This window comes from Pelophylax lessonae, assembly GCF_965119305.1.
Source record: "Pelophylax lessonae genome assembly, chromosome: 1".
Lineage (NCBI taxonomy): Eukaryota > Metazoa > Chordata > Amphibia > Anura > Ranidae > Pelophylax > Pelophylax lessonae.
In genome coordinates, this window is record NC_138768.1 from 798,459,134 (window position 1) to 798,478,457 (window position 19,324).

The window sequence follows — 19,324 nt, forward strand, 5'->3', positions numbered from 1 at the left end:
CAAATTAATTGGGAATAACCGTATCTCTCGCTATACATTTTTATTATCGTAATGAACATCTTTAATTAAAAATGTGAGTGTGTTAATATAAAAAGCTGCAGAATGCTTTCATTTCTTCTTTAGGTCCCTTAAAGGCAGGTGATTTATTCAGCAGGAACATGAGAGAACATAGTTCCAGGACCTCCAGCACTGAATGTGTGTAATGGCAAGGGATGCTGGAGTGTGCTGGACAGCTGATGCTAGCTGCTGGGGGGATCTAGTGTTGATGGGGGAGATCCATTGTTGCGGTGTGGGGGTCTGTTGTTGTTGGGGGGGTCTATTATTGCTGGTGGGTGATCTATAGTAGCTGGGGGGATCTTATGTTGCTGGGGGGTCAATTGTTACCGGAAGGGATCTACTTTTATGGGAGGAGTCTATTGCTGCTGGCTCCTGGTGGATCTATTCTTGGTTGGGAATCTATAGCTGCTGGAGGGGTCTGTGATTACTTTGGGGGTATTTTATTGCGAGGGGGTTTCCTGTTGCTGGGAAATTTGTTGTTGCTAGAGGGGTCTATTATTACTCCTTTTCATGTTTTCATTAACAAATGACGTACTAATTACTTAGCACCACAAAATAATAATTCTGATCTGCATTTTCTAAAAGGGGCAGCTGGGCAGGGGGTGGAAACAAGGGACAGTGCTCTGAGGTGGGTAGGGGATGGAAACAAGGGACAGTGCTCTGAGGTGGGTAGGGGGTGGAAACAAGGGACAGTGCTCTGAGGTGGGTAGGGGGTGGAAACAAGGGACAGTGCTCTGGGGTAGGTAGGGTGTGGAAACAAGGGACAGTGCTCTGAGGTGGGTAGGGGGTGGAAACAAGGGACAGTGCTCTGAGGTGGGTAGGGGGTGGAAACAAGGGACAGTGCTCTAAGGTGGGTAGGGGGTGGAAACAAGGGACAGTGCTCTGAGGTTGGTAGGGGGTGGAAACAAGGGACAGTGCTATGAGGTGGGTAGGGGGTGGAAACAAGGGACAGTGCCCTGAGATGGGTAGGGGGTGGAAACAAGGGACAGTGCTATGAGGTGGGTAGGGGGTGTAAACAAGGGACAGTGCTCTGGGGTGGGTAGGGGGTGGAAACAAGGGGCTGTGCTCTGAGGTGGGTAGGGGGTGGAAACAAGGGACAGTGCTCTGAGGTGGGTAGGGGGTGGAAACAAGGGACAGTGCTCTGAGGTGGGTAGGGGGTGGAAACAAGGGACAGTGCTCTGAGGTGGGTAGGGGCGGAAACAAGGGACAGTGCCCTGAGGAGGGTAGGGGGTGGAGATAAGAAGTGACTCGGAAGGGGGGGAGCACCTGCACCTATTCTCTGAGAAAAAAAGCTCTTCCTAAAGGCTTCAATACATGGGCTGATACTGGCGAACTATATATAAGATCTTGTAATATTTGTTGTATGCATTGCAGGCAAGTAATTAAATGGGGATGCTAGTAATTCGGTCAGATAAAATATTTGACCCAATCACTTACTTATCTCTTTTAAGCCAAGTAGAAATAAGCTGCCACTCATTGGCAAATTACAGAAAGGCTGCACAACATGCACTGGATATTGAATGTACATGTCAGGGGGAATGAAGAAACATCTGGTTCAAAATGGTCATATGCTCACATATACTGTAGATCCCTGGTTTGATAGCTCACATGACTGGCTTGCGAATGTCCAAGGGTACTCCCTGTATTGAAGGAACAGGGTAGGTAGAAGAGGGGGATGGGTGTGCTTGTATGTAAAGAGTGAGTTTCTAGTGAACACAAGATATGACATTATTAATGGGGCAAAGGAGGACATGGAATCCTTGTGGCTGAAGCTTTGAAGTTTATCTAAAGGCTCATGTTTTTTTACCTTCATTCTTTCAATGCATGAAGGAAAAAAACCTTCTGTGTACAGCAGCCCCCCTAATACTTACCTGAGCCCCATCATGATCCAGCGATGTGCATGAGAACCTTGGTTTTCCGGGGACTCCTGGGCTCCCGCAGCAGTCAATCACAGCCATTGAGCCAATAAGAAGACAGAGGGCAGGGCCGAGTCGTGGCTCTGTGTCTGAATGGACATGCAGAGCAGCAGCACAGGAGGGAGCCTGCTTGGGTGCCCTAATAGCAAGCTGTTTGTTCTGGGGCACTTGGCAGGAGGGAGCGCCAGCGGGGGGGACACAAAAAGAGGAGAATCAGGGCTGCTCTGTGCAAAACCACTACATAGAGCAGGTAAGTATAACATGTTTGTGGTTTTTTTGTTTGTTTTTTCTTAAATTTGCATTTAATATCACTTTGAGGGGGATAAAAAAGAAACAGAAATTAGTAGTGCATGTAGGTTACAGACCCCCTAACCCGAAGGATGAAGATGTGACCGATCTCTCACAGGTAGAAATGGTGGCAAGGCAAGGCAATGTTATTATAATGGTGGACTTTAATTATATGGATATTGACTGGGTAGACAGAACTGATCACTCATCTAAGGCTTGCCATTTCTTGATTGTCATTCAGGATAACTTTATGTGTCAGTTGGTTGATGCCCCAAGTAGAAATAATGCTGTGCTAGTCCTGCTAATTACAAACAACACAGAGCTGATTGCAGACATAGAAGTAAGGGATAACTTGGGTAACGGTGAGCAAAGGGTAATCATGTTTACCAGAAACTATAGGAAAGGAGACATGAGGATAGTCCAAGAACATTACACTTCAAGAGCCAGCTTTACTAAGCTTCACTCCTTACTTCACAACATTAAAGGGGAGGATATTGTAGAAACAAAAACCATGGAGGAAAAGCAGAAGTGCTTTAAGAACATATAAATTAATGGCATCAGCCACTGTATTCTGATTGGCAGCAAATATAAATGAACTTAAGTTGAACCTGAGTGGCTAAATTCAAACATAAGAGAGTATAATAAATAGAAAAAGCTGACCTTTAAGAAACATTTACAAATTGAGGTCTGTTGGCATTAACAATAGTGTATGTACCATAATAGAAAACTGATTACAGGAGCATGTTCAAAGGGTAGTGATAGCAGTAGGATCTTCAATTCTGTTTAACTTGTACATAAATGATATAGAGGTTGGAATAAAAAGTTCAATCTCAGTGTTTGCTGCTGACAATACAAAACTAAGCAGGGAAAAAAGCTCACAATAGAATATAGAAACTTTACAAAAAAACATAATGGGGTGGGCATCTACATGGCAAATGAGGTTTAATTTTGATAAATGTAAAATAATTGTACTTGGGGCAAAAAATATAAATGCAAGTTACTCCTTGGGGGGGGAGAACCTCTGGAAGAATAAAGGATGGAAAAAGATCTGGGGGTCCTAGTAGATCACAGGCTTAGCAATAGCATGCAATGCCAAGCTGGAGCAAGCAAGGCCAGCAGACTCTTAGCGTGCATTAAAAAGGGTAGGTTTTTAAGAGTTAAGACTATAATTGTACCACTTTACATAACTCTGGTTCGGCCACATCTTGAGTATGTCATCCAGTTCTGGTCACCAGCCCTCAGGAGGAATGTGCTGGAAATGGAGAGAGTCCAGAGAAGGACAATCAAGCTAATAAGAGGACTGGAGGGCCTTAATTATGAGGAACGACTACAAACATTAAACTTATTCTCCCTAGAGCTGGGATAGGCAACCTTTGAGAGGTGGAGATGACAACCATGACCACATGGAAAGCAGCAAAGATCACGGAGTAGGGCATAGTGATTCAAGTATAGGGAGGAAACTATTTAGTCCTAGTTCCCTCAAGAAGGCACATGGCCACTTAATGAAGTTGGATGAGAAGCAGTGACACACCCATGCACCTGCACCCACACAGGTTGAACTGGATAAGCTGATCTATTTATTTAACCTTACCAACTATGTAACTGCCTGCTTAGAGGGTAACTCTGCTTTAGTGGGAAAAATATATAGTTAATAAAAACAATGGCATAAAAAATGCCACCCAAGGTCACAGAGTGGCATCCCCTGTCTCTGCCTCCCTTATTCTTTGGCTTTTTTCTATTTAGCAAAATGTTTCTGTAAGGGTTTAGTTCAGTTCATTTTTCTAAGATGTTACTCTAAGTGTTTGTTCTTCAAGATTGCATTGATAAATAGAAACATAGAAGGCAGAACAAAACCAAGTGGCTGTGACCATAGATTCTGTTTTTTTTTCCCCCACTTGATCTCTGGAAGGTTCTATCCCCCTTCAAGACCAGAGCATTTTTTTGCTATTCAGCCCTGCGCTACTTTAACTGGCAATTGCAACACTGTACACAAAATACATTTTTATATTTTTTTCCACACAAATGGAGCTTTCTTTTGGTGGTAATTGATCACCTTTCATTAAAAGAAAACCAAAAAAAAAAAAAAACAGAACATTTTGAAAAAAAAAAAACCCCGACATTTTCTACTTTTTATTATAAAACCTATCCAAACAAAATGAAGAATTTAATCACTTGCCGACCGCCGCACGACTATATACTGCGGCGGTCAGCCCCTCACAGGCAGAGTGACGTATCGGTACGTCACTAGCCTGGGAGGGTCTGGGGAGCGAGCGCGCACCGCCGGCGGCGCGCTCCCGCTCCCGCGTGGTCACGCACCCCCCCACGCGTGTGACCAGCTGACCCGATGTCCGCCGGTCACTCTGCGATCGTCGGGGGAGAGGGAGAAAGGCAGGCAGCTTGTGTAAACAAGCTGCCAGTCAGTTCTCCCTGTGTAGAGACACTGATCATACGGTTCTACTATGTAGAACCGTTGATCAGTGTAACTACACCTCAAGCCACAGCCAATCACAGTTAGAATCACGCCCCTAGGGACACACACAGCCCCTCCCTCTCAAATAAAGTTAACCCCTTCACTGCCAGTGTATTTTTACAGTAACAGTGCATATATATAGCACTGATTACTGTAGAAATGTCACTGGTAACCCCAAAAGTGTCAAAAATATCAGTCAAGGGTCCGATCTGTCCGCCGCAATGTCGCAGTACCGCAAAAAAATTCGCAGATCGCCGCCATTACGCGTTAAAAAAAAAAAACAACAAAAATGACAAAAATCTTTCCCTTTGTTAGTAAACGCGATAACTTTTGCGCAAACCAATCAAAATACGCTTTTTGTGATTTTTTTTACCAAACATATGTAGCATAAAACAAATTGGCCGAAAATGTTAAAAAATTTTGATTTTTACTTTTTTTTTTGGGAATTTCATATAAAAAAATGTGAAAAATATTGTTATTTTTGAAAAATTGACGCTCTTTTTTTGTTTATAGCGCGTGATCAAAAAATCGCACAGGTGATCAAATACCACCAAAAGAAAGCTCTGTTTGTGGGACGTCAAATTCGTTTAGGTACAGCGTCGCACGACCGCGCAATTGTCCGTTAAAGTCACGCAGTGCCGAATCGCAAAATACCCCCTGGTCAGGAAGGGGGTAAAATCTTCCGGGGCTTAAATGGTTAACTGGATTTTACGCAGCTATAGACTCTATACTGGTAAAAGTGGTGATCAGCAACTTATAGTGGAACTGTGATAGTATAATGGGCAATCTTGCGCTAGTTAACGCTGGCTGGGAGGTAGGCTAACTGGCTAATTGACACTGCCATCAATAGTGACACTAATAGTGTTCTGTGCTAACACTGTACTGTATACTATCACTGTGTACTAGAGACACTGGCTGGGAAGGGGTTAGCATCTAGTGGCAATCAAAGGGTTAACTGTGTGCCTAACAATGTGTAATATGTGTAATATGTGCTGCTTTGCTGGGAGAAGAAACAGACAGATCACTGTTCCCTGTACACAGAGTTCTGTGTTTTTGTAAACACAGAACTTTGTGTGTAATTGGTCACAACCGATCAGCTGACTCCAGCTAAAATCATTGGCAAAAATTAGCTGCCAAACTCGCGCTGTGAACAATCACAGCAGGGGTCGGCAGGGGGCACTTCCCGAACCCATAAAAAAGGGCTTTGACGTACAGGTACGTCACCCAGCCTGGAGCTGCTGCTGGCTTGCTGTAATACTGTGGTGCAGCAAGCGGTTAACTTTATGAGTGTAGATCCATATTTTTCCCAAGCATGTTTAAATTCACTTAATGTTGACTTATTCACTACCTCTGCTGGAAGTCTATTTCAAGCATCAAATATTTTTTTTTGTAAACTCCTAGTATAGATTTCTCAGCGCTCTGGTAGAGACATTCACTCTACTCCTAATCCCCCAGCTGCTGGTAATTCTTGTCCCCCTTGGCAGATACTGTAAAACTATAAGTTATCCAGCACTTCCAAAAAAATCATACACCTCAGAAAAAACATGAGCTTTGCGTAAAAATGTCATGTAAATCCCCAAAGTCAATGAAAACCCAACATCTAAATTTTCTCTTATGTGATGAATTCTTCCTTCTTCACTTAGAAAAATATGAAACTCTCACCCGATATTTTGACTCAAAAAAACAGTGAGTCAAATAGTAGTTGTTATGCAATATAGTACTATGAGCTTTTTGCTTCCTTTTATCTTGTCTATCTGAGTATCACAAAGAGCTTTAGGAAGTTTGCCTGCCTAAGGCTAGGTTCACACTATCGTGTTTTCTAGTGCGGCTTGCATTTTGCAGAAATGCAGTGCAAGCCATTTACCATTATTTCCTATGGGTAATGTTACATGTGTCCTGCGTTCTGCAGCTCGCGTTCCCATGCTGCCCTGCAAAATTATTGTATTGGCCAAGACAAAAAAGCAAAACGCAGGAAAAAACATGAAAAACACAGGTAAAAACACAGCACACACCACAAAACACATATGGAAAACGGACCAACTGAAAACATAAAAGGTGTAAACCTAGCCTTAAAGGATTGGTGTAAAGAGTCAGGTGTATTCGTGCATTATTGAGCCCTGGGGGGTGGAAGGGCAGTATATTTGGTAAGATGACATCTGCATGCGGTGTGTGACACAAGGGGAGAATTTGACTTGAATGCTTTCACAATTGCACTTTATGATCACTAATTCATATAAGCACAAATGCATTGATATACAGTATCAGATGTTTTTTGAATGTACTACACTATAAAGTTTTGTGTCTTTTGGGAACATTCTGTGGAGATATATGAGGATGGAATGAAGTACCATACCTGGAGAATCCTGGCGTTATATCCATAAAAAAAATGTATTGAGAAACATTTTGGAGTATATATAGCGTATAAACAATGATCATACATAAAGGTTCAAAGATCATTATACTAGAACATCAAAAAAAGAAAAAAAAAACAGTTAGCTGAATTAACTCAAGAAAGCTGCACCGCCATGTGGCGTGTACTCCGATCTCCGGGAGGAAGTGTGGCGTGTACTCTGGTCTACAGGAGGAAGTACATGCCACACTTCCTCCCGGAGACCAGAGTACACACCACATGTCGGTGCGGCTTTCTTGAGTGCTTTGCAATTTTCCACTCTATATCGCACTCTTGGCCATTCACCTGGTTTGACTGCGCCCGAATTTCTGGTCTCGCTGGATAGGCAGGGATCTGACTCCCCACCCCTTGATCTGTTCTGACCAGTGTTTTGGACATCTGCAGGGTTGGACAAACTGTACTTGCTTTTAATGTTCTGGCTGAAATAATTTTTACTAATCTATGGCATAAGTACTGTGTATATATATTACATTTCACAACACCCCTGAAGACGGATGTGTTATCCAGAAACGCGTCGGGTGTAATTTATACTCTGCATTGTTTGTATATACTGCTCATTACTCGATGATGTCGCTTTTTGGGGCTAGCCACCCACATTTATGTGAGAGGTGAACTTAGGGCAGTTCTGAGATAGCCAGTTCCATATATAAGCCTACCAGATTTAGTTGCCTACACATAATTTGGATTAAGTGAACTTGCAGGAGTGGGATAATTGGATTGCACATCAGGTGAGAAATGGGATCCGCACATGAGTAAGAAAGGCTGTTGTGGAAAGGTGGAATAGGTTAGTGTTTGAGGTAGCACTGGACGTGTGGTCAACAGTCCCTGAGCCTGAGGAGAGGAGAGGAGAGGAGAGGAGAGGAGAGGAGAGGAGAGGAGAGGAGAGGAGAGAGGGAAAGAAAGAAAGAAAAAAATTCTGCCGGTATTATATAAAGCGTTTCATGACCCACTGTTTTTTTGGGTCAAAATATCTGGTAAGAGTTTAATATTTTTCAAGGGAAAAAGGAAGAATTTATCACAAAAAAGACGATTTAGATGTTAGACTTTGGGAATTTGCATTACATTTTTGCACAAAGCATGTTTTTTTGGGGAGTGTATGATTTTTCTGAAAGCACTTAAAAATGACTATCTGATTCCGATCACAGTCTGCAGTATACAGGGACATGGTAACATACTTTCATGACACCACAGCAGTTCTTCAAAATACATACTAATCAATTTTTTGGATGGATATTATGGATCTGAACCTTTTGAGGTTAAGGATCATTCTCCTAATGCTTATTTTACGGAACAATTGGCTAAAAAAGTCAACGCGAGTGTCTGTTTCTGGACTGGAAGTATTAATGGGTTCCTATAAGGTTACCTAGAATCTCTCTTCAGTTTCAATCAGACATGGTTTTTGCTAAGAATGAAAATCATTGCCTACTGAAATCCATAAGCATCTTACTTAAGTTAATCACGTTTCGCGGTTCAGCTATCCTCACACTGTCTCCTTTATAACAAAACTATCAACTTAGCAAGCTCCATAATTGACTAAAAGGGTTTAGATAGAGTAAGCAGCAGGCCTGACTACCCCTGGGGATTATATTTGTCTTACCAGCGCTGGCTAAATTACAAAATGTTATGTTTACTTAATACCTTGAATCTACGCACACATATATATATGTGAATACCAGGAACTCTTAATACTAAACCCTTAAAACATTAATTTGTATTTCCTGTTGTAGGTTTATTGAAGATCCAGGCATCTTAATCCTATTTTAGTTTTTTCGTTCCATAGAATCCTGTAGAGAAGAAGATTTAAAAGGATTGTTTAAAAAAAAACAGGAGCACTTACAATGTAGCAAAAAAGAAAAAAATATCTCATATCGTACTGCAAGACATCTTCTCTCAGTCATGAGGCATTTTTGCTAGAGCTGACATTTTCTTTTTCTCAGTTTTGGATGGGCAACAGTTTTTTTTCTAGGTCACATATGTCAAACACAAGGTTGAATCTGGCCCTCCAGGCCATTTCATGTGGCCCCCCACACCTCTCCCCCAGCTGGGACATTCCCTCATCTCCACCTCCACCTCCACCTTGTCTTAGCAGTCAGCAGCAAAGAGAGGACATAACTCCTCTTACAGATCCTGCACTTCTCTGTGCAGCTGCAGTACATCCTTGTCTCCATGTCCCCTGGTCTCAGCATTCAGCAGACTCCAGCCTTCCTCTGGTCCTCCTTTATACCCTGCACTTTCTGCTTCCCAGCTACGCCCCAACTTTCTGCTTCCCAGCTCCGCCCCAACTTTCTGCTTCCCAGCTCTGCCCCAAGCTTCTTCAGCATCACAATGTGTATGAGGGGGTAAATAGTGATGTAAGGGAGTTTGGGGGGACTCTTGACTTTTGATGGTGGGGGGATCTTGACATCTGATGTAAGGCAGGGTGGGCTGCTCTGGACTTCTAGTCTTGCAGATATAACTGGCCCTTTGAGGGCAACCATATTGCTGATGCGGCCCACTATGAAGTTGAGTTTAACACCCCTGCTCTAGGTGATGTTTGAGAGAAATTACCTCTTTTCCTGTCCATGTAACAACAGGACAAAAAATAAAAGGAGTTGATGATAGAGACCACTGACAGAGGTTTTAACCCTTTACCACTCTTTCTAAACACCAGAGTTTGTGCTTTGCATCACTTAAATAGAAGCAAAAATGTTGTCAGGAACTGTGGGTGTTTTTCACAAGATGCATTTAGTTCGACCAAATACATAATATACATACATACATTTTTTGAACTGAAAAATATGGACAGTATTTATTCCAAGTGAGCTATTGTAGTGTATTAACGAAATGTCTGTGTGTACAGGTGTCCTGTAGACAAGATTTTGATGTATTGTGCATGATTACATTCAGCCTTATGCATTATTAGTGTTAAAGTAGTTGTAGTAGACAGTTGACACGTCTTCAATACCAATATACTGTTTCTCTGCCAATTTTCTACTACGTGAGCCTGTTAGGTTTAGTGGGTCTCATTATAGGACATCTATAGTGCCAAAACATACAACAGCTGTGCCTGAGAAGTAAAACAATATATGTAATGTTTTATTATTAATGATGCTTTGGGCCTGGTGCATTTTGGCTCCAGCTCCATATCCCTTCATAGGTTCAGATACCTTCTGGGAGAGACAGGTCTGTGCACTATCCCAAGTTACACATTATACATTAATTATACTGTATTAATTAATGGGAATTTTGAAATAAACTGGGGATATTTATATTCCCAAATTGCACATAACAGAGTATATATGGCCATCTCTGCCCAAGCCAGGCAGCATAAGGAAATGACTGTATGACTGTACATATTACAGACAGCATATCACTAAGCAATTTAAAAAGAAAACATATACTGTATATATCTATATTTATATATATACATATATATATATCTATATATCTATATATGTATAGATAGATAGATAGATAGATAGATAGATAGATAGATAGATAGATAGATAGATAGATAGATAGATAGATAGATAGATAGATAGATAGATAGATAGATAGATAGATAGATAGATAGATAGATATACACAGTATATGACTAATATGCACATATGTACAGTATATGTCTTACATGAGCAGGGAGCAGGTCTTGCCTTTTTCCTGCAGATCATGACCATTTCACAGCGGTAGCAAGTTTTTCTTTTTTTTTTTTTATGTAGAATGTTGACCTTTTCCATAACCTTTAGCCACCTGGAAGTAATAAATGTTGTATGTAATATTTCATATTTTCCTGATTACAAAGGATCTTTAGAAGACTTTCCCAGATAAAAAAGGAAAGGAAAAGTACAGAAGAGACTACTATAGAGTAATTGTTTCTAATCCAATTGATATAGTAGATAGAGAAATAAATTGAAGAGTGGTAAAGAGAGGTTTTGACATACATATGGGGAGATTGCATGGTGCCCTAGAGCAGTGATTTTCAAACTGCAGCCAGGGGCACTTTTACCCCCACTAATATAAGGCTCTATTTCTCCCACTGACAAAAACAAAGTGGCGTAATTTCTGCTACTGATATCAATGATGGGGTACTATTTCTCCCACTGATGCCAATGATGGGGCACTATTTCTCCCACTGACGCCAATGATGGGGCACTATTTCTCCCACTGGCACCAACAATGGGGCACTATTCCTTCCACTGACACCAATGATTGGGGTACTATTCCTCCTGTATTCCTCCCCCTAGTACCAAAAATGCATTGTTTACTCTCAATGACACCAGGACAATTTATATTACCAATGGCCACAGTCTAATGTCTGAAGATCAGTATGCTGGCCCTTTGTTCAGAAAGTTTGGAGGTCCCTGCCCTAGAGGATCTGCAACCCCTAACTTGCTTGTGGACAATATCTCTCGATAAGGGTCAGGTCACACTCAAAAAGTTAGGGGAACTTCAATTTATCACCTCATTGTGGTCTGGCCTGGTGTGTAGGTAAGGTAATGAGGTTATAAAACTCTCAGAAATGAGCGTACAAAAGGCACTTTCTGGGAAGGATTGTAAGTTGAAGAATTCTGTGAAAAGGACATGTGGGTAGGTTCTTAATAGTACACTACAAGATCCTGTATTCAATAAAGTCCAAAGTTTTTTTATATACTAACCAAGGTTAATGAATACTGTGTCCTTTGCTGTACCCCAAGAAATGGATTTTACTGGGAAGTCAAAACTCATTTTTTTAAAAAACAAATCCTGTCAACGTGTTTCATGACTCTGTAATGGTCACTTTCTCTGAAAGGTGCTCATGTTGTGGCCTCTTCTCCAGATGTTGGCAGTGCTGAATTAGAACCGATTAGGTTACAAGGGAAAAATTGTTTGTTAGTACTGAAAATATAAATGTATATGCAGTATTTTCAATCATGTGAACACGTAAGTACATACCATTGAAAATTGTTGATTCTGTCAACATATTTGAACAGCCAAGCTTCAACATACATTCATTGTCAAAATCTAAATTAAGGAAAATATAGATTTGTCACATGTAAAGAGTAAGTGCACACTTACATTTAGCTCCACTTTAAAACCATAAAATTTGAATTAGGTATTCCAGATTAGGTGCCAGTGATTAAAACCTTCTTAGAGAGTATGCAGATTTAAACCTAATATCTAGAGCATAGTGTTGTCTTTGCTATTGGCATGCATGGTTTCATTATGTGGGGAGAATGTGGAGCCATCTGTCCAAAACTTGAAGTTGAACTAGAAATTAATTTTTCAACACCATAACAATCTGAAGCATAGTAGCAATTCTACCATTGAATTGCTCAGAAATATTAATAAAGGGTTATGTACTGGCCTAGTCAATGGCCTAATCTGAATCCCATTTATGTATTGTGGGGGATTTGAAATTTGCCGTTCACGTAAGGAGACCCATAAACATCTAGCAAGTAAAAGAATTTTGCATGGAGGAGTGGTCAGATATTTCACTTAATTAATGTCAGAGACAGGTGGGCAGTTGAAGAAAGCATCTACAATAAGTAAATTTTACTAAGGGACGCAATACCGGCCCCAGAGGCCAAGGGTGTATTTACTTTTTCAATGGCACACTATGTCATCTTTATTTGTAGGCATCATTTAAATGAATATTTCATGTTTTCCTGATATACAAACCATTAGGTGGAGGGGGGATTATGGTGTGGGCTTTTTTTTTTTTTCTGGGGTTGGGCTTGGCCCCTGAGTTCCAGTGAAGGGAACTATTAAGGCGTCAGCATACCAAGACATTTTGGACAATTGCATGCTCCCAACTTTGTGGGAACAGTTTGGGGATGGCCCTTCCCTGCTCCAACATGACTGCACACCAGTGCACAAAGCAAAGTCCATAAAGACATAGATGAGGGAGCTTGGGGTGGAGGAACTTAAATGGCCTGCACAGAGTCCTTACCTCAACCAGATAGAACACCTTTGGGATGAATAGAGCGGAGACTGCAAGCCAGGCCTTCTTGTCCAGTATCAGTGCCTAAACTCAGAAATGCGCTTCTAGAATATTGGTCAAACATTCCCATAGACACACTCCTAGATCTTGTGGACAGCCTTCCCAGAAGAGTTAAAGCTGTTATAGCTGCAAAGGGTGGGCCAACTCAATATTAAACCCTACAGACCAAAATTAAAATGCCTTTAAAGTTCATGTGCGTGTAAAGGCAGGTGTCCCAATGCTTTTGGTAATATAGTGTATATATTGTATATATAAAATTAAGCTGACACTTAGTGAAATTACCCCCTCAGTGATGCAGAACTGAAATCCACCATGTAATCTTCAAATTAGTTTCAATGGCAATATATCGAAGGATCCAGGGCTTATTGATAGTAAATGCCAAGTCTTTACAATACTCTGACTGTATTGCAATGTTCACTTTTTGAAGCCTTGTTTTAGGTAAGTGCATGTTCTGCTATCCCTGTCAATAGTAAGCAGCAACCTTCAAAAATGTCAAGATATATCATAAAATCTGTTTGTCCCATAAATCTGCTTAACCCAATTAATTTTCTGTAAGACGCCTGTCTGCTTTACTGTTACTTTTTGAACTGCTTGGTTCTGTCAGAATAAAGAATTTAAATCAAAAGTGTTACCAGCAGCAGATAAGAGTAATTCATTTTGCTTGATGGCTGCGGCACCGATATGAGCTTGGACAGTGATGGATGGTTTAAATGGCTGCTCCCTTTATAAAGTGCAAAATGTGAAGATATGATGTGGGTATGAGTGATTAATAAAAGCAGAAAGAAAACACGGCTTCTTCTTTTAGATGGGAATTTACAGTTGCTGGGCCCTGTGAGCACTTAACCCTTCTAGGAGCAGCAAGGTGCGGCACTGTGTAGCAACATGGACTTCTAGTGCTGGTTCCTAAATTTTATTCTAAATAGGGTTATCATCCTAATACTGAAAGCAAAAAGCCCCCACCTCTGCCAAAACTGTTTTCTTTCAAACAAACTATCTTCCGTCAGAACATTGCCCCTCGTGCATTTCATCCCATCAGGGGCTTAGTCATAGAAATTGTTTGTGTAGGTTTATTCCAGTTAGGTTCCAGAATCCCAAAACTTGCAGGGAAGTCAATTGACTTTCACTCAGATTCCCCCCCATCTGGAAGACTCAGTCTTCAGTATTCACCATTATACAATCATAAAGAATTCATCACAAAGCAGTGCCAATACGCCTTACAGTATATCTAAACTCAAACACAGGATTTTAATATATTGCAGTTTATCAATCCTTAGATGCATGGACTGCATCCAATTTATTGTAGGAGATTTTTCTTCTTATTTCCACCTGATGATCTGGCTAATAACACACTTTCTGTCTTAGGCCCCTTTCACACATGCTGTCCGTTTGTTCGTTTTTCATCCATCCGTTGACGGATGATAAACGGACATCAGTGTATCTCTATGTAAAAACGGATGACAACGGATGATCATCAGTTAACATCCGTTTTCATCCGCTTCCGTCAATGTCCGTTTTTTTGAACGGATGAATGCCCTGTTTTTCATCCGTCAAAAAAAAAGATCGGACGAAAAACGGATGACAACTGATGAAAAACGGATGACAACGGATGAAAAACGGATGACAACGGATGAGAAACAGATAACAACTGACAAAAATGGATGAAAAATGGATAACAACTGACGAAAAATGGATGACAACTGATGAAAAACGGATGAAAAACAGATGAAAAATGGATGAAAAACGGATGGAAAACTGATACATTTTGACGTGACTGAACTGATGAACTGAACGGACCGTATGTGTGAAAGGGGCCTTCCTTAGATATGCTTACTCCTCCATTGTACAGTGTCTATGGAGGAATAACATAGGCACTCTTTGACAGCAGCATGTGCGGTGTTAGATGGTACATCTATCTAGTAGATTTAGATAGACTTTATACAACTTCAGTTAATGCTTTTTATGGAGTTACAGTTTTAACTATATGGATAAAAGCTGACCATTATAAGACCCATCTAACTGTCAAATTTGCTGGGGAGCTTGGTCTGTCAAAGGAAACTGAATGATAACAGCATACTTGTAGGGTCAACAGGTAATAAAACTATGTTACAGGGGTATGTAAATGATAGTGACAAACTGCATCATATATGAAATTTTAAAATTTAGCCCATGAGGCCATAAGAAGAAGATAAATGGTGGAAAATGGCATAGGTTTTGCAGTAGTTAGGCCAAACATCCTGCAAACTTAAAAAGGTTGTATAGCTAAGGAGTTCAAGGTTGATCGGACAACACAGAATGGGGATAGGAAGAGTAAAAGGTATCAGGTGGGGGTAGGTGGGGGAATGGCTATGAGAAAGATAATGGGTGGGAAGGAAAAGAGGGCAACGGGGGTTGGATCCAGGTTGCTCAAAGCCCTTGTATAATGTGTTATAGGAGGTAAGTGTATCTTAACACCAGCAATGAGCAGTCAAAGTCATATGGGTGGTAGTGTTTATTCGTAGTTGGTCTAAACGTGTTTATATTTATGTACCGAATTAATAAAGATCATAGCCATTTTTTCCGTTGAGTAGGAACCATGTCATTTTTTTTTTTTACTTACGCAGTATTAGAGGTGGAGGACCACCATACTTTGGCAAGAACATGTTTATTTGCAGTTAAGACAAAAATTATAAGGTGAAATTACACATTTGAACATTGTCTGGGTATTAGGTTCAATAAGGACTCTTTAGGAGTTTTGGCATCCTTGTACCAAGTATAGTGTAAGGGCCAGTTCCTATACAGTATGTTGGATATCTCCTAATTTTGTGGTATTCCCACAATATATGTCTGAAACAAGAGCTAGAGAGAGTGGGAATAAACTTTGCCAGGTGATGTGGAACCATATACCAACACATAAGCAATTTGATGTTAACCTCCAAACCAAAGCATTAATAAAACAAATGGTAGTTTGCCAAATTTGTTTTCAGTCCTCCTCATCAAAGCAGACTCCAAGGTCCTTCTCCCAATGCTCTTCATATGTAAAGGGACTAGGGCTTGACCTTCAATAGGTGAAATATAGATAGATGTTGATTTATTTTACCCTTTCTGCCAGGCAGTCTGTCAGTAAGATCTCCAGACACAATTTCACCTTTATGCTGTGACTATTAAAAGGGTGTCTCAATCTTCCTCCTGGATTCTTCACCTACGGAGAATTCACCTAGGGTAGTGAGAAGCCAAACTCATACCTTCAAATAGCTCCTGAAGTGCTCATGATTCCCTAAAGCAAGGACATTCTAGTATTAAAATTCTCATTCTCCTAAACATGTCAAGGATTCATACACTTGCCAGATCCTATGCCCCCAGTTGACTACCCCACACATTAAAAGGAAGTCAGTTAAAGGAGAAGCAGGACAACTCTTGACATCTTCAGGAAGAGTTGAAATGTGAATACTAAATGTTACTCAACCTCTGCAATGTATTTTGAAGTGGGTTTACCAACTTTCTGGATTAAAGATTGGAATTCCAGCTTTTTAAGTGTTTGTGATCGAGTGTGAAGGACTGGAGCCCCTGGCAGATTTTTTATTGCTGACCTTGTTCAAGGGTTCTTCCACAGGGACACAAACATCTATGAGAATATGCTTTTAGTAAATAGAGTAAGGTTTATAACCTGCTACTGATTCCGTCTGTTATTGTACAGTGTCCTGTTTACGCATTTCTAGCTGTGCCACTGGGGCAGGAACTGAGAAGGAATCTCTTCATGCTAGATACAGACTACAAAACAGTCCTGACCAAAGTGTTTTATTGCTATATGTGATTTCCTTTCACTTACTCAGGATACAGACCGTAGAAAGACTTGACAAGAGTTTATTAGCCTTTCCGACAGTCAATCTCTGATAGATGTAAGCACCTAGCAGGAGATTTGGCCCACCATTGTCCATCATCAAGCAAAATGGCCCATCAATAGAGAATTGCAGCAAAATTCTTGACTTTACTTGCCATAATCTGTTTGCACAGTAGGAGTGGTCCTGTAACATCATGTGCTATGCACATTTATTTGGCATGGTTGTTGGGATACTGCATCATTGTGCCCAGTGGAGTGTTATCACAAAAGTTCCACCACTCACTACAAGACAATTATATTCAGACTGCATGCAATAAGCTGTTATTATCAGATTTTTTTTTCATCTTACAATAAAAAACAACTGTATAGTAGTATTGTTTTGGACTAATTTACCACACTCTGCTCTTTTGCAGACAACTGCAGGAAACCAGAGCAAGTACTATGTGTCATATCGCCGGAATGACTTTGTGCAGATGAAACTACCAAAATATGCACTTCCAAAGGTAAGCCAATCAGTTATTTTAGAGTGCAGCAACAGAGCTATATAATAGCATTACTGCCAAACTATAGAGAAAATACTCAAAGCAATTACAATACTCCTTATTTACAGAAGTTCTTTAAAAGGAGGGGTAGCTAATATCCAGTACAAAGCACACCTTGAAAAATTGTGTGTCTTCCCATCCTAATTACATTTTCTGATTGCCAGTTTTGTTACATAGAGTTGCAAAGGGTAAGTCTGATGTCTAACGGCGCTGAGATTTTTTTTTCTGCTGCAGACTGTCTCAGCTATGGCATCTGAAAATGAATTGGTATCCAATTTTGGGGGGATTCTGACAGCACTGCCTGTAACAAGAAAAATACAATCTGAAACCTCACCATGGTCTACTATCCAGCAGTAAGCTTAGTATTTCATTGTCATCAGCAGAGGAGGCAGGTTCTCAAAAATTCAATGGTGTTTACTATGGGGGCAGTAGGATCTCCTAAGCCTTTGTATTAGGTGGCAAAATGCCAACTAAAAAAAACATTCTAAGGCCCCTTTCACGCACTCCGTCCGCCGGACGGAGTCCGTTTTTCTCAGCGGGGGATCGATCCCCCTGAGCAGCAGGAGGACAGCTGTGTCTCCGCGCTGTGTGCGGCGACACAGCTGTCAGTTTCCCATGCATCTCTATGGGGGAAATCGGATGGGAACGGACCGTCGGTCCATTCTCACCCGATCCCATCCGATCCACTGGACGAATGGAAAATAGGGTTTCCATCCGTCCAGATTTTACGGATCGGATCGGGTCGGATGTCAGCGGACATGTCTCCGCTGCCATCCGATGCCCCATAGGAATGCATGGGTGGACCGTTCAGATCTGCCAAAAAAACGAACAGGCGGATCTGAACGGTCCGCCTGTGTGAAAGGGGCCTTAAAGCCAGTTCACACCAAATTTTTCTGCATCAAAAACGCATGAAAAGTAGGTTATATGGTTTCCAATGGCAAATTTCACACCAGTGTTTGCAGTTCCAGAAAAAATAGTAGAACATGCTGCATTTTTCCTGCACTGGACTGTACTGGAATGCTGTAAAACGCATCAAGAACTGGAACACACCTAAACGCACCAAAAATACACTGGAACACACATGTCCTTTTTTAAGGTTAAGAAAAAAGAGGGGGAAAAAATGCAGTGGACTGCATCAAAATGCACCAAAAACACATCAAAAACGCACTGGACAGCATCAAAAATGCGTCACAAACACGCATGCAGAAAAGCATCTGGAACGCATCCAGACTGCGTTTCTACGGTGTGAACTGGCCCTAACTCTATTGAGGTCCTGGGAACAATTATCTTACCTTCCATTTGAGTTTTCATGTAATCATCACAGAATGCATTGACGCATTTTACACATCCACACTTACTCATAAGGCTCTATATAAGGCTCTATGAGTAAGCACGGATGTGCAAAACACATCAAGGCTGCAAGGCGTTCTGTGATGATGCTTGAAACTTTAATAGGAAGCTTGCTGGTTCCTGAGAACCCCATCACATTGGAGCATATTTCTGCATTTTAAACTTGACCTCTCTTCTACAATAAATTATATACAAAAGATTTTTTTACATGTAATAGTGGCAAACAGTATTTCAAAAATGTCCAGAAATTCAGCAAACTATTCAATTATAGAAATTGTTATCTTATTTTCTTTACAGAAGTGTATATATTTTTCAATACAGTGCTTTTTTGTGTAGTATAACTTTTGTTGTCCTTCAGGAAGGTTAAAAGCAGTATTCAAAATAAACCGCTCAATTCGAAAATCATACAAGGCTGTGCACATGATTTCTTTCTGGTACAACATTTTTATTAAAATAGATAAGGGGAACATGACAAAATATGCATGCAAAACCAATAAGTCCCATGCAGGGGGACAATA

General features: G+C 40.8%; 1 protein-coding gene across 2 annotated transcripts in view; it reads left to right on the forward strand.

The window, feature by feature from the left end:
- SORCS2 (sortilin related VPS10 domain containing receptor 2) overlaps positions 1–19,324 on the forward strand; it is a 1,364,824-nt gene that overhangs the window by 1,067,773 nt on the left and 277,727 nt on the right. For both annotated transcript variants that reach the window (XM_082243140.1, XM_082243141.1), the window contains exon 8: positions 17,328–17,417. In XM_082243140.1, coding sequence (XP_082099266.1) covers positions 17,328–17,417 — 90 coding nt within the window. The remainder of the gene's footprint in view (positions 1–17,327; positions 17,418–19,324) is intronic.